Raw genomic sequence first — 26,503 nt, 5'->3', positions numbered from 1 at the left:
CTACAGAAAAAAAAAAAAGTTTCAAAGTGAGCCAGGTGGCTCACACCTGTAATCCCAGCACTTTGGGAGGCCGAGGCACACGGATCACTTGAGGTCAGGAGTTCGAAACAAGCCTGACCAATGTGGAGAAACCCTGTCTCTATTAAAAATACAAAATTAGCCGGTGTGGTGGCACACGCCTGTAATCCCAGCTACTACGGAGGCTGAGGAAGGAGAATTGCTTGAACCTGGGAGGCAGAGGTTGCAGTAAGCCTAGATCACGCCATTGCACTCCAGCCTGGGCAACAAGAGCGAAACTCCATCTCAAAAAGAAAAAAAAAATTAGCCGGCGTGGTGGCACATGCCTGTAATCCCAGCTACTCGGGAGGCTGAGGCAGGAGAATCACTTGAACCCGGGAGGCAGAGGTTGTGGTGAGCCGAGATTGTGCCATTGCACTCCAGCCTGGGCAACAAGAGCAAAACTTCGTTTCCAAAAAAAAAAAAAAAAAAAGAGCTGGGTATGGTGGCACATGCCTGTAGTTAGTTCTAGCTCTTCTGGAGTCTGATGCGGGATGATCCCTTGAGCCCAGGAACTTGCAGCTGCAGTGAGCTATGATGGTGCCACTGCACTCCAGCCTGGGTGAGAGTAAGATCTTGTTTCAAAAAAAGTTATAAGCCTCATCTATGAAGAAATAAGACTAAAACACATACAAATATACTCTAAATATCCAATGGGTTTTTTTCTGTCACCTCAAGATTATACAGTTACGTGACCACATCTCCTTTGCTCCAAACATTTTTGTAACTCCTCTTCTGTAATTGTTTTCAGAGCCATTCTACAAATCACCCAAGAGAACTGGTCTCATAAATTTAAAATAAACTTTTCATCGTGGCTACCATCTTACCCATTTGTAAGTATTCAGTTCAGTGGCAGTGGGTACATTCACACTGCAGTGTAACCTTCACCACCATCCATCCTAGAACTCTTTTCCTCTTGCATTTCTGGAACTCTGTGCTCATTCAAGAATAGCTCCCCTCCCCCGCCTCTGGCAACCATCATTGTACTTTCTGTCTCTATGATCTGACAACTCTAGCAACTTCATATAAGTGGAACCACACAGTATTTGTCCTTTTGTGACTGGCTTATTTAATGTTCATTAGTGTCTTATTTTATTTTATTATTATTATTTTTATTGAGATACAGTCTCGCTCTGTTGCCCAGGCTGGAGTGCAGTGGCGCAATCTTGGCTCACTGCAAGCTCTGCCTCCTGGGTTCACGCCATTCTCCTGTCTCAGCCTCCCGAGTAGCTGGGACCACAGGCACCCGCCACAACGCCCGGCTAATTTTGTTTGTGTATTTTTAGTAGAGATGGGGTTTCACTGTGTTAGCCAGAGTGGTCTCGATCTCGTGACCTTGTGATCCGCCCACCTCGGCCTCCCAAAGTGCTGGGATTACAAGCGTGAGCCACTGCGCCCGGCCTAGTGTCTAATTTTTAAATAAAAACTTGTGGCCGGGCACGGTGGCTCATGCCTGTAATCCTAGCACTTTGGGAGGCCAAGGTGGGTGGATCACTTGAAGTCAGGAGTTCAAGACCAGCCTGGCTAACATGGTGAAACCCTGTCTCTACTAAAAATAGAAAAATTAGCCAGATGTCTTGGCACACACCTCTAATCCCAGCTACTCGGGAGGCTGAGGTAGGAGAATAGCCTGAACCCAGGAGGTGGAGGTTGCAGTGAGCTGAGATCATGTCACTGCATTCCAGCCTGGGTGACAGAGCAAGACTGTCTAAAAAAACAAACAAACCGTGTATTACCTAGTTCAAATACCTACCTCAATCAACATACTTGGCTACCAAACTCAAATACACACTCAAATGACCAATATTTGTTACAACTGAAAAAATATAAAAGAATATCCCACAGAATCTGTGGCTAACTCCAAAAGATGAGTTGCAAAAACATTTTGCCCGATGACATTTCTGGAACATGGGGAACCTCTCATACTTAGAAGGGGACAACTCCAAAATTACATGTATCTTCTTATTAGTCTTAACATACTAGATTAAATATACCACACGCCACGTTAATAACAAGTAATTCTAGAAGGGAAGAGACCCAGCAAGTTGACTTATGTTCACAGCTGACTTTGAGTGAGAAAGACTTACTTTCCGGCTCCTCCACCAAATGAAAGGCCAGCAGAGTTCATTCCTGCCAGGACAAAGTAGCCCTGCACTGCAGGAGACTCGCCCATGATGCACCTCATGTCTGGTGTGAAGGTCTCTGGGCAGTTCACCAACTTCATGATCTCCAGAGTCTCTAATTCTGGCATCCTCCTCAGAAGGGAACTCAACAGAGGCTCTGAGCAATGACAACAAAACCAAATAGAGTTCTCACCTTTAAGGAATTAAACCACTTTCAACCCCTCTACTTTTTTACACCCTCCCCTTTCAGAAAACCTCTTGAATTTTTTTTTTTTTTTTTGAGATGGAGTCTCACTCTGTCGCCCCGGCTGGAGTGCGGTGGCACGATCTCCGCTCACTGCAACCTCTGCCCCCAGGTTTGAGCTATTCTCTTGCCTCAGCCTGCCAATTAGCTCGGATTACAGGCGTGCACCACCATGCCCAGATAATTTTTTGTATTTTTAGTAGAGATGGGGTTTCACCATGATGGCCACACTAGTTTCGAACTCTTGACCTCAAGTGATCTGCCTGCCTCGGCCTCCCAAAGTGCTAGGATTATAGGTGTGAACCACTGCGCCCGGCTGGAAGAGATTTTTTTAAAGACGAGCCAACTGGGCCATTTATCACAAAGCAGATAGAATTGCTTGGTAGAATTACAGGATATAGCTGCAAAATACTTGGTATAAAGACTGAGGAAAAAAGATATTGGTTAGAAAGGAAAGCAGCAGAGAACAGCAAGTAAAACGTATCTACAGATAATAATCTTGAAGGGACCAGTGTGAGTGGAAAAGCTCTTAAATGGCAGCCACAGAGATTTTAATAAAAGGTGATGTTCTGAGCTGGGCATGGTGGCTTGCGTTTGTAACCCCGGCACTTTGGGAGGCCAAGGTGGGAGGATCACCTGAGGTCAGGAGTTCAAGAGCATTATGGCCAAAATGGCGAAGCCTCGTCTCTACTAAAAATACAAAAATTAGCCAGTCGTGATGGTGGAAGCCTGTAATCCCAGCTACTCGGGAGGCTGAGGCAGAAAAATCGCTTGAATCTGAGAGGCGGAGGTTGAAGTGAGCAGAGATCGTGACACTGCACTCCAGCCTGGGCAATAGAGTGAAACTCCATCTCAGGAAAAAAAAAAAAAAAAGGCAATGTTCTGCATTGGAATAGCTGCAAAAGACAGACTTTCACCCTGCTTTAAAGGAAATCTACCATCAGGGCATAATCCAGTGGACAGCAGAAAAAGATGAAACCAGACCAGAGCTGGATAATGGGTACATGGGGGCTCATCACACTACTCTCGCCAGGTTTGTTTAGTAGACACATAGTCTCCAGTCTCGCCATGTTGCCCAGGCTGGTCTTCACTTCCTGGGCTCCAGTGATCCTCCCATCTTGGCCTCCCAAAATGATGGAATTACAGGTGTAAGCCACTGTGCCCAGCTTCTATCCACTTTTAAAAGTTTGAAATTTTCCGTAAGAATTTATTAAAAAAAGAAAGCCCATCAAGGGTCAGAGGGAAATTCTTCATTAGAGACTCTTTCATCTTTTTAAATTTGGAACTAGGTAACTATATTATTATTATTATTATTTTTTTTTTTTTGAGATGGAGTCTCGCTCTGTCACCCAGGCTGGAGTGCAGTGGTGCGATCTCAGCCCACTGCAGCCTCTGCCTCCCGGGTTCCAGCAATTCTCCTGCCTCAGCCTCCCAGGTAGCTGGCATTACAGGTGTGCGCCACCACATCCAGCTAATTTTTATATTTTTAGTAGAGACGGGTTTTTGCCATGTTGGCCAGGCTGGTCTTGAACTCCTGACCTCAGGCGATCCGCCCGCCTCGGCCTCCCAAAGTGCTGGGATTACAGGCCTTAAAGGCCAGGTGCGGTGGCTCATGCCTGTAATCCCAGCACTTTGGGAGGCCGAGGTGGGTGGATCTCTTGAGGTCAGGAGCTCAAGACCAGCCTGGCCAAATAGTGAAACCCCATCTCTACTAAAAACACAAAAATTGGCTCTGCGTTGTGGTGGGCGCCTGTAATTCCAGCTACCTGGGAGGCTGAGGCAGGAGAATTGCTTGAATCCAGGAGGCGGAGGATGCAGTGAGCTAAGATCGCACCACTGCACTCCAGCCTGGGCAACAGAGCAAGACTCCATCTCAAAATGAATGAATGGATACATAAATAAACAAATAAAATTATTTTAAAATTTAATAAAATACTACACTAACAAAACAATTCTGAAAAACAAAACAAAACAAAACAATTCTGTTTTCTAAAGAACTCTTCAATTTTATATGAAGTCCTACTGAAAGAAGTCTCCCCCTAAAACCTAAAATCTGAGCAATAATTTTAGGTGAATAAAGAATAAGCAGGGGCCGGGCGTGGTGGCTCACGTCTGTAATCCCAGCACTTTGGGAGGCCAAGGCGGGCAGATCTCCTGAGGTCAGGAGTTCGAGACCAGCCTGACCAACATGGAGAAACCCTGTCTCTACTAAAAATACAAAATTAGCCAGGCGTGGTGGCGCATGTCTGTAATCCCAGCTACTCAGGAGGCTGAGGCAGGAGAATCACTTGAACCCGGGAGGCAGAGGTTGCGGTGAGCCGAGATCGCACCATTGCACTTGAGCCTGGGCAACAAGAGTGAAACTCCATCTCAAAAAAAGACAAAAAACAAAAAAAAGAAGCAGAGCTGGGCACAGTGGCTCACACCTTTACTCCCAGCACTTTGGGAGACCAAGGCAGGCAGATCACTTGAGGCCAGGATTTCAAGACCAGCCTGGGCAACGTGGTAAAACCCTGTCTCAACTAAAAATACATAAACTAGCTGGACATGTTGATGCATGCCTGTAATCCCAGCTACTCAGGAGGCTGAGGCATGAGAATCACTTGAATCTAGGAGGTGGAGGTTGGAGTGAGCCGAGATTGTGCCACTGCACTCCAGTCTGGGCGACAGAGCAAGACTCTTATCTCAAAAAAAAAAAAAAAAAAAAAAAAAAAAAGGCCAGACGCAGTGGCTCATGCCTGTAATCCCAGCACTTTGGGAGGCTGAGGCAGGCAGATCACCTGAGGTCAGGAGTTCAAGACCAGCCTGATCAACATGGTGAAACCCTGTCTCTACTAAAAACACAAAAATTAGTCGGGAGTGGTGGCAGGCGCTTGTAATCCCACCTACCACCTACTCTGGAGGCTGAGGCAGGAGAATCACTTGAATCGGGGAGGCAGAGGTTGCAGTGAGCCGAGATCACACCACCACTGCACTCCAGCCTGGGCAACAGAGCAAGACTTCATCTCAAAAAAAAAAAAAAAAAAAAGCAGCTGGGTATCATGGCTCATGCCCGTAATCACAGCACTTTGGGAAGCTGAGGCAGGATTGACTGAGCCCAAGAGTTCGAGACCAGCCTGGGCAACACAGCGAGACCCCATCTCAACAAAAAATTTAAACATTAGCTAGGCATGGTGGCAAGCACCTGTAGTCCCAGCTACTTGGGAGGCTGATGTGGCAGGATCGCTTGAGCTCACGAATTTGAGGCTACAGTGAGCTATGATCATGCCACTGCACTCCAGCCTAGGTGACAGGGCAAGACGCCATCTCACACACACACAAAATGATAGAGATGACTAAACACACACACACAAAGGGCTAGGCACAGTGGCTCACGTCTGTAATCTTAGCACTTTGGGAGGCCAAGGTGAAAGGGATCACTTGAGCCTCGGAGTTCGAGATCAACCTGGGCAACATGGCGAGACCATGTCTCTACAAAAAAGAAAAAAAAAAAAGCTATGAGACCAGGAGTTCGGGGCTGCAGTGAGCTATAATTGTGCAACTGCACTCCAGTCTGAGCACAGAGCAAGGCTCCATCTCAAGAAATAAAAAAAAAAAAGTAAAACTAAGAATAAAATTAAAAAAATAAGGCAAATGTCCATTAACTAAGATTTTAGTCCCCTGAATCTGCTACCTAGTAACTCCACCCTCAGACCAGGCAAACTCACCCTCTGCAACCACTGTTGTACCTCATGGCGATGTTATAAACATTAAACAAGGAACTATTCTTCAAAATACTTTGAAAAATATAACATCTTAAACAAATATAAGGCACTATTGTTATAATGCAGTTCACATACCAAAGTGATCCCAGTCTTCCTGTAGATTCTGAATCTCCAGCTGGTTCTTGCCCTCAGTGAAAATTGGTTTCGGGTTCTTCTCAAAGCCCCCAGACAGGATGCCACCCTGCCAGTTCCGAATATAAATTCTTCCATCAGCATCCACAATAGCTGAGGTGGAGAAATGACATGGAGTGGGGAGTGGAAGAAAAAACAAGGGTTTAGAGGCAAGTCAGCTTTCTAAATGGACAGAACAACCAAACAAAAACACCCATTAATGGCTTTATTAATGAAAGAACATTCAATGAACACAGGCATTCATTAGCTTTAAAATACCTTTTGAGGTCACGGGGGAAGATCCTCCCATTTAGCCTTTCAGTGGAGACTGTTTCTCTGATTATCCCTTACCTAGAAGCTTTGACTAGTCCCCACAAGCAAACCACGTAACTCCCACTGTGCCAAGCGAAAGTTTAATGGAAAGGGGGATTGCAGAACCCATTCTAGGCATGAAGACCATCAAAAGGATGTGAGAACCCTCTCCTATAGTGCTTGGAACCATGAACCCACCTAAGTCTATCGTTTACCTATGACATTTCTACTATCCATAGCATTCAAGTTAAAAAGTCAACAAGACAGTCCAAATATTCTCAATGACCTCTGTTTAGGACTAAAATTAGCTTGCAAAACAAAAAACAAAAACAAAAAAAATGTATTAATGGAAATTTTGGCCATCCTTTCATAAAGAGTTAATAAAGAAAAGTCAGAATTAGGTCCACCTCCCTGTAACATGCTCTAGAAATGAAAGACTCTTTCAGACACAGGCTGTCCTTAGCAGAAAGTTTTCCTTTTCAGAGGACAGGATACTGGCAAAGAAACAAGATTTTTTAAAAAAGTGCAAGTCCTCACTTGGTGTGCTGCTCTGCAGAGGGGTCTCCAAGGGGCGAGTCAGGAGGTAGAAGTGTTCGCAGGCATGTAGCGGGATACTAACCGGCTCCTCGTTGGACAGACCCAGCTCGTATGCCCACTACAAATGGACAGGTTGATTTGTGGGTGGGAAGAGGAACAGAAATAAAAATGAGCAAGTTCAGCCTCTTGAGATTAATTCCAAGTGGCTTATGTGTGCTCTTGCTACAGTGTCAGGTGTGGGAAGTCAGCCTGCTTTAGTTCAATTATTTGGATGGGGAGCAATACTACATTTTTTAAGACATAAAAATTACTTTGAGATCAAAGGAAGAGATATTTACCAGCTAGTCAAAGGAGCTCATGGGAACCAAAGGAGGTCTTTTTGATAAAACGCCTGGGCTCAGCTACAAACCCCAAATAGCAATCACTAAATGAACTTCACATGGCAAAAGTATTTCTTAGTTCACTTCGGGATCATAGCATGGAAGGCAAGAGCCAATCTGCTTTAAAAGAAGCAGTGTCCTGGAAATTAGTGTCCACATTCCTGACACAATAAAATAGCCTAATATGTTATTTGCTAGGTTGTAGAATGAAATGTAACACCAAGACCCAGCGCCAAGGATTCACGTCAATGCCTGACCATTTGCTGGTCTTCCTGACCAGGATAGCACCCATCAACCCAGTGTGGAGGAAGGACAAGGTCACACAGGCTTCTATTTGCAGACTAAGTGTAGGTTTCTGATTTAGAATACCCTACAAGAAACAGCGTAGTTACTGATATCTGTATAACCAATCACAATACTAATCTTACTTCTCTACACCAAAAAAATCTTGGAGACAAACGTTAAATAAGAAAAGCAGTGTTGGTGCTGACCTACCTGGCCAGCACAGTTGACAAAATACTGGCATTCAATCTGTCCTTTATCAGTCTCCACTCCAGTAACTTGACCTTTTTTGACCATTACATGAAGAACAGATGTCCGGTCATAGATCTGAACACCTGTTCCAAGGTAAAGAAAGAGTTGGTGCTTCATCTGATGTTCCAGAATGAAGGCATGTGCAGCAGGTTCTCCACCCAGAAGAAACAATGACAAAGTCAAGTCAATGCTTTAATTTATTTTTTTATTTTATTTTTGAGACAGAGTCTTGCTTTGTCGCCAAGGGTGGAGTGTAGTCGTGCGATCTTGGCTCGCTCTCTGCCTCCTGGGTTCAAGCAATTCTCCTGCCTCAGCCTCTCAAGTAGCTGGGATTACAGGCATGCACCACCATGCCCGGCTAATTTTTGTATTTTTAATAGAGATGGGGTTTTACCATGTTGGTCAGCCTGGTCTTGAACTCCTGGCCTCAGGTGATCCGCCTGCCTTGGCCTCCCAAAGTGCTGGGATTACAGGCATGAGACACCACGCCCGGCTCAATGCTTTCATTTAAAAAAAACACAAAACCCTAGAATCACATCCTGAGACTATGTAAATGGGCCTTGTTCAAGATTGAAAATAGCAAGTCAGTTTAAAAACAGACTTTGGAACACAATAATTAAATTCCTGGAATCATAAACTATGGAGCAGAGAGGAGAGGATGTAAATAGTGCGCCTTAAGTGCTAACCTGCTCATACCATGGATATGATACCCTGGACACTAGTTAAGTCTTCCCCTCATTCAATGCAACTGGGCTCATGATTTCAGGTGTGGATTAAACTTCCAAGGTGTGTTTTCACCTTGAGCTTCTCAAGTCCTGTGGGGGAAAATATTACCTTAAGTCCAAAGGGCATTAATTGGCAGGGCACAGTGGCTCACGCCTGTAATCCCAGCACTTAGGGAGGCCGAGGCAGGTGGATCATCTGAGGTCAGGAGTTCAAGACCAGCCTGGCCAATATGGCGAAACCCCGTCTCTACTAAAAATACACAAAAAAATTAGCCGGGTGTAGTGGCGCACGCCTGTAGTCCCACCTACTCGGGAGGCTGAAGCAGGAGGATCACATGAACCCAGGAGGCGAAGGTTGCAGTGAGCCAAGATTGTGCCATTGCACTCCAGCCTGGGCGAAAAGAGTGAAGCTCTGTCTCCAAAAAAGGGGCATTAATTAGCACTAAAAGCAGTTCTTTAGAACTTTAAAAATGTGGCCCTGAGGGAAAACACTCATTAACAGATAAATAAAATTATAAGTGTTCAAAATGGAGGCTGAGTACCCCAAAGAGGATAATCTTTCCAAACTTGAGTTGGTGTCACTTCCTACTGTGAGACACTTCCTTAGGTAATGTCTTCCCTGCTAACCTATCTTAAGAAAATGCAAAAACCTGCTCACCATTTTGGGAGGCAGCACTTGCCAGGGCAAGAGCCACGTCAGCGGAAGACACCACTGCATCCTCGGGAACATGCATGGCCCCCACCAGGTCGTGCACGTTGAGGAGATGGTGAAGCCCGGCCACTTTCTTGGGGGAGATGATCTCAGAAGGGATACCTATAACACTGCCACAGAACACAAGGGACAATGACATTCACAGGCTCTTTGGCAGAGGCCAGTGTGGTAAAGTCAGGACACGCTTCTAGACTCTTACGTACTTCAGCCCTGCGTTGATGCGCTTCAGGGAGATCAGTCGGTCCTGAGTTTGGGCCAGAAAGATTGAGCCTGTCCTTGTGTAACCTGTAAGAAAAATGAGCCCAAATGAGACAGATCAGACCAAATGTAGGACGGGAGAGTGGAAAATCCACTAGATTATAGGTTAGAAGACCTGTGATGAATCCTGGGACTGCCACTCAATATACTTGGGCAGGTAAATCAGCTTCTCTGAGCTTCTATGCAAAATTTTAAGAACTTCAGATGCACTAAGGCTCCATGCCCTGACCAAACATTCTCAGCTCACAGTTTTGTGAGGTTGTGAGGATCAAATGAGATTCTAGGCCAGGTGTAGTGGCTCATGCTTGTAATCGCAGCACTTTGGGAGGCTGATGGGGGCGGATCATCTGAGGTCAGTAGTTTGAGACCAGTCTGGCCAGCATGGTGAAACGCTATCTCTACTAAAAATATAAAAATTAGCCAGGTGTGGTGGTGCACGCCTGTAATCCCAGCTACCGGGGAGGCTGAGGCAGGAGAATTGCTTGAACCCAGGAGGTGGAGGTTGCAGTGGGTCAAAATTGCACCACTGCACTCTAGCCTGGGCAACAGAGTGAGACTTTGTCTTTAAAAAAAAGAAAAAAAAAAAAAAAGACAGTTTTGGGCAGGGATTCGACCATCCCTATTCTTCCCACCTTTTAGGCAGTTTCACCCTTTCTCCTCCTAGTCTTGGGGGAGTGTAATCCTTGGCAAAGGCCACTCACAATAAATAACATCAGCTACCAAGGGTCAGATTCTCCCTTCTTCTTACCCAGTATAGCCAAACAGTGGGCATGTGACCTAAGCTTATCCAATCAGACCCTCCTGGAATAGTCAGTCTTGAGCACGTAGGTGAATGGCTAGAGGTCACCATCTCAAGGGCAGCATCAGCCACGCCAGGCTGCTCCTGTTCTGGCTGAGGGACTGCCTGCGGTGCAGTCCCCACATCCTGGCTTCCAGGCTGCCTCCAGCTGGCAGCCTCCTGCCAACTCCACAGGCCCAAGCTCCTCCCAACAAGCTCCAAGTTGGCCAGAGTCAATTCCTGTTGTCTGTAATCAACACACCTGATACAGAACCATAATTACACTTGGGCCAATGACAATTCTCCTAAAATACAATGACTCTTAATTCTTATGAAGAAAGAGTTGAAGCAATTTGGTATCTTATTTTCAAAAGAAGTACAGTAAGGATAATTTACATATTTTCTTAATTTCTTAGTAGAGACGGGGTTTCACCATGTTAGCCAGGATGGTCTCGATCTCCTGACCTCGTGATCCGCCTGCCTCGGCCTCCCAAAGTGCTGGGATTACAGGCGTGAACCACCATGCCCGGCCAACCCAAGTTTTAATTACCAAAGCAGCAGGCATACCTGGCAGAGGACCAAATACAGAAATGAATATAACAATCTCAGGGACAGGCAAAGCAATAAATGGAAGACACTTGCTTACCTGTTTGGATCCCTGTTTCTTGCTCTAACTGATGGTAGAGTTTGTTTGAGTAGTCTGCCATCTTCTGCTCAATGGTCAAGTGCCTGGCAGTGCTCAGGATGCCAGCACAGAACCTGGTAGAGCCAGCAGCCAGCCTGCAGGATGGATGCAAAATGCTATTAGGTAGATTGACGTCATCTGTGAATACGAGGTCAGGGTTTCTCATTTAATACTGTTTCTAATACCAAAAGATGGAAACAAGCTGGGCACAGTGGCTCACACTTATAATCCCAGCACTTTAGGAGGCCAAGGTAGGAGGACTGAGGACTGCTTGAGGACAGGGGTTTACGACCAGCCTGGTCAACACAGGGAGAACCCATCTCTACCAACAACAACAACAAAATTAGCCAGGCATGGTAACACATGCCTGCAGTCCCAGCTACTTGGGAGGCTAAGGCCAGAGGAGCGCTTGAGTTCAAAAGGTAGAGGCTGCAGTGAGCTGTGATCACATCTCTGCACTCCAGCTTGGGCAACAGGGTGAGAAAAATGTTCAATGACATGGGACAGATTTAAAATTCTGGATAGTTTAGGCCAGGCACAGTGGCTCATGCCTGTAATCCCAGCACTTTGATGGGCTGAGGTAGAAGGTTCACTTGAGGCCAGGAGTTCAACACTGGCCTGGGCAACATAGCCAGACCGTGTCTCTACCAAAAAAAATAAATAAATAAAAATAAATAAACAAATAAAAATAAAGGCTGAGTGCGGTGGCTCACGCCTGTAATCCCAGCACTTTGGGAGGCTGAGGTGGGCGGATCACAAGGTCAGGAGATCGAAACCATCTTGGCTAACACAGTGAAACCCCGTCTCTACAAAAAATACAAAAAATTAGCCAGGCATCGTGGCGGGCGCCTGTAGTCCCAGCTACTCGGGAGGCTGAGGAAGGAGAATGGCGTGAACCCGGGAGGCGGAGCTTGCAGTGAGTCAAGATTGTGCCATGGCGTTCCAGCCTGGGTGACAGAGCGAGACTCCGCCTCAAAAAAAAGTAAAAAAAATAAAGATAAAAGTTAGCCAGGCTACTTGGGAAGCTGAGGCAGGAAGATCCCTTGATCCCAAAAGTTTGCAGCTGCAGTGAGCTAGCATTGTGCCACTGCACTTCAGACTAAGCAACAGAGCAAGACCCCATCTCTAAAATAAAATAAAATTTTGGAATTCATCTATACAATGGAATATTATGCAGCTATAAAAAAGAATGAAAAGGTCTTTATGTACCAAAATGGAACAATCATAATGAAAAAGCAAGGTGAAGAACAGTGTGTAAGGTATGCTCCCGCTTATATAAAAAAGAGAAAAAATATAATAAATGAATATCCATACACATATACACAAACCTACCAACACATAATTGCTTATAGAAGTAGAGAATATAACTAGAACTTAACTTCCCTCCAGAGAGGAAAGCTTTTTGTTAGAAGTGAAGATTGAGGGCTGGGTGCAGTGGTTCACATCTATAATTCCAGCACTTTGGGAGGCTGAGGCAGGCAGATCACTTGAGGTCAGGCGTTCGAGACCAGCCTGGCCAACATGGCGAAACCCCATCTCTACTAAAAATACAAAAATCAGCCGGGCATGGTGGCAGGCGTCTGTAATCCCAGCTATTCAGAAGGCTGAGGCAGGAGGATCACCTGAACCCAGGAGGCAGAGGTTGCAGGAGCTGAGGCTGCACCACTGCACTACAGCCTGGGTGACAGAGCAAGACTCCATCTTAAAAAAAAAAAAAAAGAAAGAAAAGGAAAGAACATTGAGGAGTCTTTTTCCTGTATACTCTTTTACATATACATTTTTTTTTTTTTTTTTTGAGACGCAGTTTCACTCGTCACCCAGGCTGGAGTGCAATGGCACAATCTCGGCTTACTGCAACCTCTGCCTCCTGGGTTCAAGCTATTCTCCTGCCTCAGTCTCCCGAGTACCAGGGATTACAGGTATGTGCCACCATGCCCAGCTAATTTTTGTTTTTTTTTGTTTTTTTGTTTTTTTAGAGACGGAGTTTTGCTCGTCGCTCAGATTGGAGTGCAATGGCACAATCTCGGCTCACCGCAACCTCCATTTCCCAGGTTCAAGCAATTCTCTTGCCTCAACCTCCCAAGTAGCTAGGATTGCAGGTGTGCACCACCATGCCTGGCTAAATTTGTATTTTTAGTAGAGATGGGGTTTTGCCATGTTGGCCAGGCTGGTTTCGAATTCCTGACCTTAGATGATCCACCCGCCTCAGCCTCCCAAAGTGCTGGGATTACAGGCATAAGCCACTGTACCCAGCTTCTTTTACATATTTTCAATTTTGAATCATATAAATACATTGCCTATTCAAAAGTACATAAACTTTACATTGAAAAAAATGTTCTCTAATTTGTGGTAGCAACAGAATATAAAGGCTACAGTAATGCTAGGGCCCAAAGACCCAGTTTTGCAAGGGACCCATATGTCAAGAAAGCAGGTGGGGGGTTCTAAGGTCATTTTCCTCAAATTATTTATCACTCAGTAAATAAACTAACATCTGTGTCAGCATGCCTGTCACTTGAGTTTACTGTATTTACTCTAATAATTATATTTTCCACATAAGATTGTCAGCTCCCTAAAGAGATTTTTCTATCATCTTTGTAACTGTGTGGAGCTCCACCCCAAGTGGGAGTTCCATTAACTGGCTGGTGGTCAGCACCTATAGCTCTGGTGACATCTCTGCTGGGATAGCACTCCTTGAGCAGCTTTGACAGTGGCTCTCGCCCTTGGAGGTACATTAGAGTCCCCGGGGAAGCTTTTAAAAATACTGATGCCTGGCCTCGCCCCTAGAGATTCTGGTTTGTTCTGGGGAGAGGTCTGGGCACTGGTAATCGTTAAAAGCTCCCCAGCTGATTCTAATGTGCAGACAGATTTAAGACCCATTGATCTATGAGAACAATAGTGAAGATGGAGAAGAGGAACAATTATAGATAAAGGGGAGTATAAAACCATTTCACAAGCCACGGATAAGGCATAATAATAACTATTATTTTTTGAGACAGTCTCACTCTGTTGCCCAGGCTGGAGGGCAGTGGCACAAACTTGGCTCACTGCAATCTCCGCCTCCCAGGTTCAAGCAATTCTCCTGCCTCAGCCTCCTGAGTAGCTACAATTACAGGCTTATACCACCACGCCCAGCTAATTTTTGCATTTTTAGTAGAGACGGGGTTTCCCCATGTTGGGCAGGCTGGTCTTGAACTCCTGACCTCAGGTGATCCACCCACCTTGGCCTCCCAAAGTCGTGGGATAACAGGCATGAGCCACTGCACTTGGCCGAGGCATAATTTTTTTTTTTTTTTTTTTTTTGAGACTGAGTCTTGCTCTGTCGCCCAGGCTGGGGTGCAATGGTGCGATCTTGGCTCACTGCATCCTCCGCCTCCTGGATTCAAGTGATTTTCGTACCTCAGCCTCCCGAGTAGCTGAGATTAACAGATGCGCATAACCACTCCCAGTTAATTTCTGTATTTTTAGTAGAGACGGCGTTTCACCATGTTGGCCAAGCTGGTCTCGAACTCCTGATCTCCGGTGATCCACTCGCCTCGGCCTCCCAAAGTCCTGGGATTACAGGTGTGAGTGATCGTGCCTGGCTGGTGTAATTATTTTTAAGTGTGAGGTTTAAATAGTCTGCCTTATATCAATTCTAAGGTATTATATAATCTTGAAGCAACAAATTAAACCAAAAATGAACCTCCCTAGGGTCTCCCACTTAGAAACATTTACACTGAGATTAGTTTATCACTTTTTGTGGAAATACCTGATAATTAAATTTAAAAGGATTTCAAAAAATAGGAGAAAGACTTTGACATCAAGGAAGCATTATGAGGCCAAGTGCGGTGGCCCACACCTGTAACACCAGTACTTTGGGAGGTTGAGGTGGGTGGATCACTTGAGCCCAGGAGTTTGAGGCCAGCCTGGACAACACGGTGAAATCACGTCTCTACCAAAAAAAACAAAAAATTAGCCAGGCATGGTAGTGCATACCTGTAGTCCCAGCTACTCAGGAGGCTGTAGTGGGAGGATCACTTGAGCCCAGGAGGCAGAGGTTGTAGTGAGCTGAGATTGAACCACTGCACTCCAGCCTGAGTGACAGCGTGAGACTCTGTCTCAAAAACATTAACAAAAACAAAACCCACTTTTGCTCTTAAAAATATCCACTGCAGGCCGGGCACGGTGGCTCATGCCTGTAATCCCAGCACTTTGGGAGGCTGAGGCGGGTGGATCAGCTGATGTCAGGAGTTCAAGACCTGCCTGGCCAACATGGTGAAATCCCATCTATACTAAAAATACAAGAATTAGCCAGGTGTGGTGGCATGCAACTATTAATCCCAGCTACTTGGGAGCCTGCGGCAGGAGAATCACTGGAATCGGGGAGGCACAGGTTGCAGTGAGCCGAGATCACGTCATTGCACTCCAGCCTGGGTGACAAAGCAAGACTCTGTCTCAAAAAAAAAACTATCCACTGCATAAAATAGAAATCCATGAATCTAAACTGGTGTGTGTGTGTGTGTGTGTGTGTGTGTGTGTGTGTGTGTATACAGATATATAACTGAGTAAATAAATGGGGGAGAAGGAAATCTCTTCCTGACAGTAATATGCCAACTATAATAAATGTAGAAGTATGATCAAAAAATCACCATTTGTCAACCATCATGGTGGTGGCTGACTCAGGCAACAGTTGTCAATGGATGCTAAGCCCGGCAGGTGGAGGTCTGATATGAACAGGATATTGGCATAATCTCAGAATCCATCTCTCCTCAAAGGGCACTGGCCCATTACAAGGGGAGAAAACAGGGTCTCTGTGCTAGAGATGCTTGGAGGACACCAATGTAACTGGGTGACCAGGGTTATCACCACCAGAAGTGAGACAGGACAGCCATACACCTCCTGATGTGGTGCACTGCTGAGAGTCCAGCCTAATTTCTGTGGTCTTACTGCCAAAAATGTATGACCTGGTTATGATGATGGATGCACAACTCTGTAAACAGATTTCAGCACTTAACAAGGATGAGTGGCATGGTATGCAAATTGTATCTCAATACAGTGATGGTTATAGAAGTCTCTAACCCAAGTCTGATCATAAGACAACAGCCTAGGCCAGGTGTGGTGGCTCGCACCTGTAATCCCAGTACTTTGGGAGGCCAAGGTGGGTGGATCACCGGAGGTCAGGAGTCCAAGACCAGCCTGGCTAACACGGTGAAATCCTGTCTCTACTAAAAAAACAGAAATTAGCCGAGCATGGTGGTGGGTGCCTGTAATCCCAGCTACTCGGGAGGCTGAGGCAGGAGAATTGCTTGAACCCAGGAAGCAGAGGTTGCAGTGAGCAGAAATTGCACCACTGCACTCCAGCCTGGGTAACAGAGCCAGACTCCATTTCAAAAAAAAAAGAAAGAAAAGAAAACAGCCTAGGCAACACAGGGAGATCCCATCTCTACAGAAAAATACAACAATCAGCCAGATGTGGTGGTGCATGTCAGTAGTCCCAGCTACTTGGGAGGCTATGGCAGAAGGACTGCTTGAATCCACCAGGTCAAGGCTACAGTCAGCTGTGATAGTGTGACTGCACTCCAGCTTGGGTGACACAGCAAGACCCCATCTTAAAAAAAAAAAAAAAAAAAGGGAAGAAGAAAACATTAGCTAAACACAGGTTGAGAATTATCAGAGTGAAAGGCCTGTATTCTTTTTTTTTTTTTTTTGAGACAGTCTCGCTCTGTCACCCAGGCTAGTGTGCAGTGGCATGATCTCCACTCACTGCCACCTCCGCCTCACGGATTCAAGCGATTCTCCTGCCTCAGCCTGCCGAGTAGCTGGGATTACAGGTGCACACCACCACGCCCAGCTAATTTTTGTATGTTTAGCAGAGACAGGTTTTCACCATGTTGGCCAGGCTGGTCTCGAACTCCTGACCTGAGGTGATCTGCCCACCTCAGCCTCCCAGAGTGCTAGGATTACAGGTGTGAGCCACCATGCCCGGCCAATATTGTTGTATGAATCTAACATTACTTGTATAGTGGTATAATATTAATTAATGATGGATTATAAGAATCCATTCTGTAATCTCTGTAACTATTACAAATTAATATAAAGGGACTTAGCTTACAAGCCAATAGAGCAGAAAATACTTGACCTAAAAGAAGGCGAGCACAGAGAAACTAAGCCTATAGAGCATATTTCTCTTGGGGAATGAGAACAATATTAAGAACCTAGCAATTAAGCAAACACAAGCAGTTGTCTACTTTGCTTAAATGCAATCCACATTATTTACAAACACAAATTTTTGTCAAAGTCTAAAATGTTGCTGGGTACAGTGGGTCATGCCTGTAGTCCCAGCACTTTGGGAGGCCAAGGTGGGAGGACTGCTTGAGGCCAGGAATTCAAGCTCAGCCTGGGTAAGAAAGCGAGATCCTGTCTACCAAAACACCACCACCAAAAAAAAAAAAAAAAAAAAAAAAAAGAAAACAAAATTTGCCAACTCTCTAAAAACCAGAGAACATGAGCATTATTAGTCATCCTTAAAATTCAGGAGATTCCACCTTGCTTCTTCTCATGCTACTTAGCAACATTTAGATTAGCTACTGGTGGGGCAGTATCTCTCAAAGGAGAGGGAATCTGATACGATTAGTGCAGCACAGCCACGAGCCAAATGCAGTCTGATCCTTACCTGCCCTGCTCCAAAAGGACAATATCCTTCCACCCCATTTTGGAGAGGTGATAGGCCACAGAAGTGCCCGTGATTCCACCTCCACAGATGACCACCTGTGCCTGGGTGGGCAGGGCCATGGAACGCGCCTCGGCAGCTGACGCACTGTTTCTTGCAGAGGACCAGTTCTGCCATCCTGGGCTGGCTCTTTGTCTTCCAACAATCGACAGCAACCGGTAGAACATCATGTCTCTCACCAACTAGATCTCAGGAACTCAAACTAGACAGAGAAACCAAACATATTTCATGCCATTCTACTCAGTGCATGGGATTAATGAGAAAGGGATTTGACAAAGAACGATAGCCATTCATTCAGCAAATATGCAAATATGTGAGGGTGGCCGGGCGCGGTGCCTCACACCTGTAATCCCAGCACTCTGGGAGGCCGAGGCGGGCGGATCACGAGGTCAGGAGATTGAGACCATCTTGGCTAACACAGTGAAACCCCGTCTCTACTAAAAATACAAAAACTTAGGCCGGGCGCAGTGGCTCACACCTGTAATCCCAGCACTTTGGGAGGCCGCGGCGAGTGGATAACGAGGTCAGGGGTTCGAGACCAGTCTGACCAACATGGTGAAACCCTGTCTCTACTAAAAATACAAAAATTAGCTGGGCATGGTGGCGGGTGCCTGTAATCCCAGCTACTCAGGAGGCTGAGGCAGGAGAATTGCTTGAACCCGGGAGGCGGAGGTTGCAGTGAGCAGAGATCGCGCCACCGCACTCCAGCCTGGGTGACAGAGCGAGACTCCGTCTCAAAAAAAAAAAAAAACAAAAACAAAAAAAGAAATATTTGAGGGCACTCTGAGTTTCAGATATTCTGCTAGCAGTGAACAAGAATGGGGAAGTCCCTGTCTTTGTGAAATTTACATTTGAGAGTTTGCGTGTGTGAATGAGGAGAACACCAATCAATATACAAATAAACATACAAATAAAACAGTAAATCAAGCTAACGTGATAGAGTAACTAGGGGCATATTTAAAACTGGATGGTCAGAAACAGCCTCCAAGGAAGCGACATTTGGAGACAGATCTGAAGCATAAGGAACGAGCTATACATTTGGCAGACACTGAGACGAGCATGTGCAAAAGCCCTGAGGTAAGACAGACCAAGAACAAAAAGGAGGCTGGCATGTACACCACATGGGGAGTGTGCGGAGATGATCTAAGACAATGCTGGAGAGGCAGGCGGAAGCCAGTTACACACAGCCCTTTGGTGCCATCAGCAGGAGTTGGAATTTTATTCAAAGTACAAAGGAAAATCACTAATGCGGGAGTATCACTAGCAGGGGAATGAAATGATCTGGGATGTTTTTCTTTTCTTTGTTTTTTTTGGCGGTGGGGGGTTGGGGGATGTTTTCCAAAGGTCAGTCTGGCTCCATGGTGGAGAGCGGATGGTAGAATTATAAGAAAAACAGAGTCGACTTCCTAGGCTCAAGTGATCCTCCCACCTTGGTCTCCCAAAGTGCTGAGATTACAGGCATGAACCACTGCCCTTGGACAAGGCAGGGTTTTAACAAACTTAATCTATCAGCAAAACAGATGACTGTTCAAGTTTTGAGAAACTGAAGAAGAAAGCACCTACTGGCTGTCCATGCGGCCATGTGTACAGGAGGATGAGGACTTTGAGACGAGAGGCGGTAGACAAGGGGGCCTCAGGGCAGCTCACTGCTAGTCATCTCCTTACCGCCTCCACTGCCAGCCACAGGACCCACAGATGCTCCACAGTCAGCCCAAATTGTCCAAGGCCAAGGTATCTATGTCCATCCATCAGAATTGCAACCAATGCAAGCACAGACTGTGTCCAGGCAGACATCCCATCCAACTGGAGACAAATTGTCTTGGCCACCTTGTGGTTGCCACCATGCCTCTCATCCCTGGTCCCTGTTAAGCACCATCTCAAAACAGAAGCTTCTCTACCCGGCTAGTCTTTCCATAATCTCATCTCCACGGGACCAATTTATTTCCCGTGGCCCAAGCTCTCTTTGCTTTCCTCTCCTTCAAGCCCCTCTACTGAACCCTCTAGAATACCTTTCCCAAAGGTAAACACCCACCCCTTTGCTGACATTCTCTCTACCCTCTGTCCCAATGGCAACACAGCTCTCCTGGGGAACTGCTGCTGCCAAATGGCCAGCCCCGTCCCATTGACCTCACTGTCAACCTCCTGGCTTCTGACCCGTGACCACTTGGTTATACTTGAAAACTGTCCTGCTCCTTGGTGGCTTAGGCTAGCACATGTTAAGCCACAGGCAGACCTCTGTCTGTATTCAGGTTCAGAGCCCAGCTATTCCTCTCTCAACCTTCAACTTCACCTCCTTTCTTCCCTCATTCTAAGCAGATAACCTGGCTCATCTCATTCCCTGAAACCCTTCCTATAGACCCACTTGCATCTGCAACCATCTCTTCCTTCCTTCTTTTATCCACTGGAAAGTTAATCTCCCCCAAGGGCCCTGGATCCCACTTCCTCCTCTCTTCTCTTGACCCTAGCTCCATCAACTGCTGTCTCTCTTTCATGTACCTGCAATGTTTCCCTCCGTTTTTGCTCCTTTTCCTCAGCAATTTTTTTTTTTTTTGAGACGGAGTCTCGCTCTGTCGCCCAGTTGGGAGTGCAGCGGTGTGATCTCGGCTCACTGCAACCTCTACATTCCAGGTTCAAGCAATTCTCCTGCCTCGGCCTCCTGAGCAGCTGGCACTACAAGCACACGCCACCACGCCCAGCTACTTTTTGTATTTTTAGTACAGACAGGGTTTCACCATGTTGATTAGGCTGGTCTTGAACTCCTGACCTCAGGTGATCCACTGGCCTTGGCCTCCCAAAGTGCTGGGATTATAGGCGTGAGCCACCACACCCACCTTAATGACTTTCTGATGCCCTCAGGAAAAAGGCAAAACTCTTTTCATATCAAGTGCAAGATCCTTCACAGTCTGGTTCTTATCTGTGGTCTCATTTCTCCTTCCCTCACACTCTGACCAAACCAGACTGAACAACCTGTAATTCGTCAAACATATCAAGCGAGGAATGAGTGTTCTATTCGGCTCCAGGTTCTGTGCATGCTGTTCCCTCCTAGCATGGTTCCTGCCACCCCTCCCCCAAATACAGGTAATCTCAGGTCACAGCCTCTTTGACATCTTATTTATTTTTTTTGAGATGGAGTCTCGCTCTGTCGCCCAGGCTGGAGTGCAGTGGTGCGATCTCAGCTCACTGCAAGCTCTGCCTCCTGGGTTGATGCCATTCTCCTGCCTCAGCCTCCCGAGTAGCTGGGACTACAGGCACCCGCCACCATGCCTGGCTAATTTTTTTTTTTAATTTTTAGGAGAGACGGGGTTTCACCATGTTAGCCAGGATGGTCTCAATCTCCCGACCTCATGATCTGCCTGCCTTGGCCTCCCAAAGTGCTGGGATTACAGGTATGAGCCACCGTGCCCAGCCCCCTCTTTGACATCTTATCTGACACTCTCCCCCTCCTTCTCCAACACTTGGTTAGGTGGCTCTTCTATGTTCTCCTATAACACACTACACTTCTCCCAGCACAGAACTTACCACACTGCACAATGGTCTGTTTGCCAATCAGAGAAGCAACACGCCAGCATGGCAGGGAATCCAGGCTTTGGGGGCGGACAGTTCTGGGTTTGAAAATATCCCCACCTCTCACTAGCTGTATGACTTTCAGCAAGTTACTAAATCTCTAGGCTTTGAGCTCCTCATCTGTAACACAGGCTAGAAACACCTACCTCACATGGTTGCTGCAAAGACTAAATCAGACAAGGCAGGAAGAACATGGTACAAGCACCTAAGAAGCACTCAGTAAGTGGTAGTTATTTTTTATTATTTTTTGAGACAAGGTCTGTCACGCAGGCTGGAGTACAGCAGCATGATCATGGCTCACTGCAGTCTCAACCACCCAGACTCAAGCGATCCTCCCACCTCAGCCTCCAGAGTAGCTGGGACCACAGATGTGTATCATCACACTCAGCTAATTTTAAAATTATGAATATTTGTAGAGGTGAGGTCTCACTACGTTGCCCAGGATGGTCTCGAGCTCCTGACCTCAAGTGATCTGCCCACCTTGGCCTCCCAAAGTGCTGGAATTAGAGGCTGAGCCACCACATGCGGCCTATTATTTCCCTATTATAATGGAACTAAGAGCAGAAACCTTATAAATTGCTCAATTTTCCCAGCGTTCAGCATAGGTACCTAGGAAATATATGTTGATGCATGAATGAGAACAGAGAACAAAGAAGATGGGGGGAAAAATCAAAGGTAGGCCCCCAGATTTGAGGAGATATCTAAATACCTGAGAGAATTATTTTTATTTGTATTCATTGTGAAACAGAGTCTCACTCTGTCGACCAGGCTGAAGTGCAGAGGCGTGATCTCAGCTCACTGCAACCTCTGCCTCCCAGGTTCAAGTGTTTCTCCTGCCTCAGCCTCCCAAGTAGCTGGGATTACAGGCGCACATCACTGTGCCCGACTAATTTTTTGTATTTTTAGTAGAGATGGAGTTTCACCAAGTTGGCCAGGCTGGTCTCGAACTCCTGATCTCAGGTGATCCACCCACCTTGGCCTCCCAAAGTGCTGGGATTACAGGCATGAGCCACTGTGACCGTCCAATAATTTTTAAAGCTAATATTTTTATAAGTAGTTACAGTGCACCAGATACTGCCTATGTATATAACTAATTTAATCCTCACAACCTTATGAGGTAGATACTAGCATTTCTATTCTACACTTGAGGAAACAGGTACAGATAAGTGGAAGTGACTCACCCAAGGTCCTACCAAACTGTTGAGTAGCAGAACCCTGCCAATTTGGCATTAGTGGCCTGCTATTTAATCATGACTCCACGCTACCTTTCAAATAAAAGCAGATGGTAAGGAAAGGACAGCTGTGAGGACTGAACCATTAAGCACATTCCCCTAACAGAAAAAGGGAATTGCAAAGGTGGCAAAACAAACACAGTAACAGATGAGTTTTAAGGTGGAATTAAAAAAAAACTTTAGGCCGGGCGCCATGTCTCACGCCTGTAATCTCAGCACTTTGGGAGGCCGAGGCGGGTAGATCATTTGAGGTCGGAAGTTGGAGACCAGCCTGGCAAACATGGTGAAACCCTGTCTCTACCAAAAATACAAAAAATTAGCTGGGTGTGGTGGCACGCACCTGTGGTCCCAGGTACTCATGGTGCGGCCACCATTGCATCTTGGGCCTCACTAACCAGTTCCCGTTTGTTGGATTCAATACTGTCTCACCACACGGGCCAATCTTGTGTTTTATTAATTAAAAAAAATTTTTTTTTTTGTAGAGATGGGCTCACTATGTTGCCCAGGCTGGTCCTGAACTCCTGAGGTAGGAGGATCGCTTGAGCCTGGGAGACAGAGGTTGCAGTGAGCCGAGATTATGCTACTGCACTCCTGCCTGGGTGACACAGTGAGACTCTGTCTTAAACAAAACAAAACAAAACAAGGCCAGGCACAGGGGCTCATACCTGTAATCCTAGCACTTTGGGAGGCCAAGGTGGGTGGATCATTTGAGGTCAGGAGTTTGAGACCAGCCTGATCAGCATGGTGAAACCCCGCCTCTACTAAAAACAGAAAAATTAGCCAGGTGTCATGGCTTGCACCTGTAGTCCCAGCTACTCAGGAGGCTGAGACAGGAAAATTACTTCAACCAGGGAGATGGAGGCTGCAGTGGGCAGAGTTGCGCCACTGCCTGGGCGACACAGTGAGACTCCATCTCAAAAAAGCCCAGGGTGCTTGGCGCCAAAAAAGGGATTTCTGACCTTGTGTTCATTATGACCTTCAAAAGAGTGAAGTGGTGAGGGCATGAGGGCAGAGGAAAAGAAGGGCTTAAGACAACGAAGGAAAAGAAGGCACCAGAGTCTAGTGCCTTTGCTGCCAAACCTAAGCCTATAAGGTTGGCAGCAAAACCAAAGCACAAACTGATAACAAAGGAGGTAAAGCCAGGGGAGAAGAAACTGAAGACGTCAAAGACAGAAATGAAGCACATCATCTGGTTTAAAACAAATGATATAGTTTTTACAGTTCTGGAAAATGACCGTATAATATTCTCTGCTAAGAAGAATAACTTCTGCTAAACAACCATGAGACTGCAGCTGGCCCTACTGAGATGTGCTTATTCCAACAAGACCAAGGTGCTAGTTCTAACTTCGAGTTGTCCCTCTGTATGGCTGCAGCGTTGCGCACAGTGGACTGCCGGTCACAAGGAAGACTGGATGAGCGTGGGTTCACACATTTCCCACACTTGCCTCAGCAAAAGAACCACCTGGGACACTTGTTTAAAAATGACAGATTCCCACGGTCCACCTCGGCAGATTCTGATCCTGCCACTCCAGGGAGCTGTATTTTTCAACAAGTACAGCAGGTGATCACGAAAGTTTAAGAAATTAACACAAGTTGGCCGGGCGCAGTGGCTCACGCCTGTAATCCCAGCACTTTGGGAGGCTGAGGCGGGCGAATCACGAGGTCAGGAGTTCGAGATCAGCCTGGCCAACATAGTGAAACCCCGTCTCTACTAAAAATACAAAAATTAGCCGGGCGTGGTGGCGCACACCTGTATTCCCAGCTACTTGGGAGGCTGAGGCAGGAGAATTGCTTGAACCCAGGAGGCAGAGGTTGCAGTGAGCCGAGATCGCGCCACTGCACTCCCGCCTGGGCGACAGAGTGAGACTCCGTCTCGGAAAAAAGAAAAAAGAAAAAAGAAATTAACACAAGTCCCTGCCACTGGAAAAGCATATCCGTCAGGCTGGCTCCTCCTCCACCACCAGCCCCCATCCCGGTACATCACGTTTACATGCATGCGGAAAATGGGCTTGGAGATTCTTGATTCAAATCCGAGGTATCACACATCGGCCCCCAAAGGTCAAACATTAAGAAGGAAGCTTACTGCCCTGTCCCAGACTTTTCTAGGTGACTTCTTCCTCCGGACTCTGCAGCAGTCTTACTAGTTCTAAAAGCACAAGCGGACCGCACGTCTCAACGCGGGAAAACAGTTCCATCTGCAGGGATGGAGGACCGGGCTAGACAAGCTGGAGTTGGCTCTGCGCCGCAGGGGTGTGCAAGCCCGAGACGGGGGAGCCCGAGGTCACCCCGGCCGCCCTGGCATCGGGGCTGAGGTGCAGGCTCCTGGAGGAGCGGTGCGCAGGCCCAGGGGTAGCCGAGGACACAAGCCAAGGCACGAGCGGACAACCTTACGAGGACGAGTACTGGCGCCTGGACGCGACTTCGCGAGAGGCCAGGCGGAACCCACGGGAAGCGTGAGCTAGCGGGGACCACCCCCGGGCGAAACCAAAGGAGAAAGAGGGGAACCCAGGGGTCCCGGGGCGCTTAGGCCCGCGCGGACGGGGAGGCCAGAGTTGCCCCGAAGCTATCTCCTTACCTCACCGGCCCCCACGGGCTCCGCGCTCAGCTACAGCCCGGCGGGAGCAATGCGGCAGCCACAACAGTTGCCGGGGGTCGCCGCGGGCCGGAAAGCGGGGTTCGGGGATGGGAAGGGGGCGGGGCGAAGCCAGCAAAAAGTTCCGGGGAAGCCGAGACCGCGACCTTCCGCGCTTTACGGCCCCCGGGCAAGGGTACTGCCGGCGCGTGACCTCAGCCGCGCACGAGCGCGCCGTGACGCCCTCGCGGAGCCCCGCCCCTGCCACGTGGGCTTGTTTGGGTCTCGCGAGGCACCGCCCCCGGCGCCTCTTTGCCACCCTCAGAGGCGAGCTGTGGAAGCCTTGACTCTTAGGGCCGTTTTAGAACCCGGGCCTCGGACCGGCGGGGTTTCTGCACGTGGAACCGGAACATCTGAGATGATCGCAGGCCCTGTGGAGTGTGGGGAGCGCGGGAGTTCTTTCTTCCCTCGAGGCCCGTGCCAGGGCTTACTCCAAAGCCAGTGGGTCCCCAGTCCTAAGCCAAGCAGTCCCGGGGGAAAACGCTTCTCATCGCCGTGGGAGCGCGGATCTTGGAAGTGGCTCTGGGCTTTCTTGGGCGAGGCTCTCACAGAGCAGATCGGAAATCCATTCTGCTGGCCCGCCCCACCTCGGAGGACGGACTAACGGACCTGAGTTCCCGGCCCTATGTTACTCTTCTCAGCTTCTCAGCTTGGCTCAGCTCAGAGGAAGAGGAATCACTGAAGTCTCAGAGAAGTCTCCACTCATCCCTTCCTCACCGTCACATCAGCCTTTTCTTTCCTTCTAGAACTCATCACTGACTCAAGGATATAAGTTTGATGACTGTCTTTTCCACTGGTGTGACACGATCTCTGTCGACAGAACCTTAGTCTTATGCATAGCTTTATTCTCAGCACCCAGAACAGTGCCTGGCACCTCTTCCACTGAATATTATATGCATAAGGGTCTCATGCTGCAGCCACCATTGCATCTTGGGCCACACTATCCAGTTCCCGTTTGTTGGATTCAATACTGTCTCACCACACAAACCAATCTTGTGTTTCATTAATTTAAAAAAATTTTTTTTTTTGTAGAGATAGGCTCACTATGTTGCCCAGGCTGGGCCTGAACTCCTGGCCTCAAGTGATCCTTCCATCTCAGCCTCCCAAAGTCCTGGGATTACAGGCGTGAGCCACTGTGCCTGCCCC

At 47.2% G+C, this 26,503-nt stretch overlaps 1 protein-coding gene across 5 annotated transcripts in view; it reads right to left on the bottom strand.

Annotated features, from left to right (window-relative positions):
* PDPR (pyruvate dehydrogenase phosphatase regulatory subunit) overlaps positions 1–25,476 on the bottom strand; it is a 49,604-nt gene extending 24,128 nt beyond the window's left edge. Inside the window, exons 1-9 of one of the 5 annotated variants that reach the window (XM_055366332.2) lie at positions 25,301–25,476; positions 17,873–18,131; positions 11,182–11,315; positions 9,703–9,784; positions 9,446–9,609; positions 8,024–8,145; positions 7,149–7,266; positions 6,264–6,413; positions 2,145–2,337 (exon numbers count right to left, since the gene is read on the bottom strand). In XM_055366332.2, coding sequence (XP_055222307.1) covers positions 2,145–2,337; positions 6,264–6,413; positions 7,149–7,266; positions 8,024–8,145; positions 9,446–9,609; positions 9,703–9,784; positions 11,182–11,315; positions 17,873–18,099 — 1,190 coding nt within the window. In that variant the 5' untranslated portion in view covers positions 18,100–18,131; positions 25,301–25,476. Of the gene's footprint in view, positions 1–2,144; positions 2,338–6,263; positions 6,414–7,148; positions 7,267–8,023; positions 8,146–9,445; positions 9,610–9,702; positions 9,785–11,181; positions 11,316–17,872; positions 18,132–24,808; positions 25,277–25,300 lie in introns of those variants that run through there. The other 4 variants (XM_063700312.1, XM_055366333.2, XM_063700313.1 and 1 more) reach the window with 4 other exon arrangements.
* Positions 25,477–26,503: the final 1,027 nt, after the last annotated feature.

Source organism: Gorilla gorilla, chromosome 18 (genome assembly GCF_029281585.2).
Source record: "Gorilla gorilla gorilla isolate KB3781 chromosome 18, NHGRI_mGorGor1-v2.1_pri, whole genome shotgun sequence".
Taxonomy (NCBI): Eukaryota; Metazoa; Chordata; class Mammalia; order Primates; family Hominidae; genus Gorilla; species Gorilla gorilla.
The sequence above is the reverse complement of the archived record's forward strand: the minus strand, read 5'-3'. Positions and strand labels throughout refer to the sequence as shown.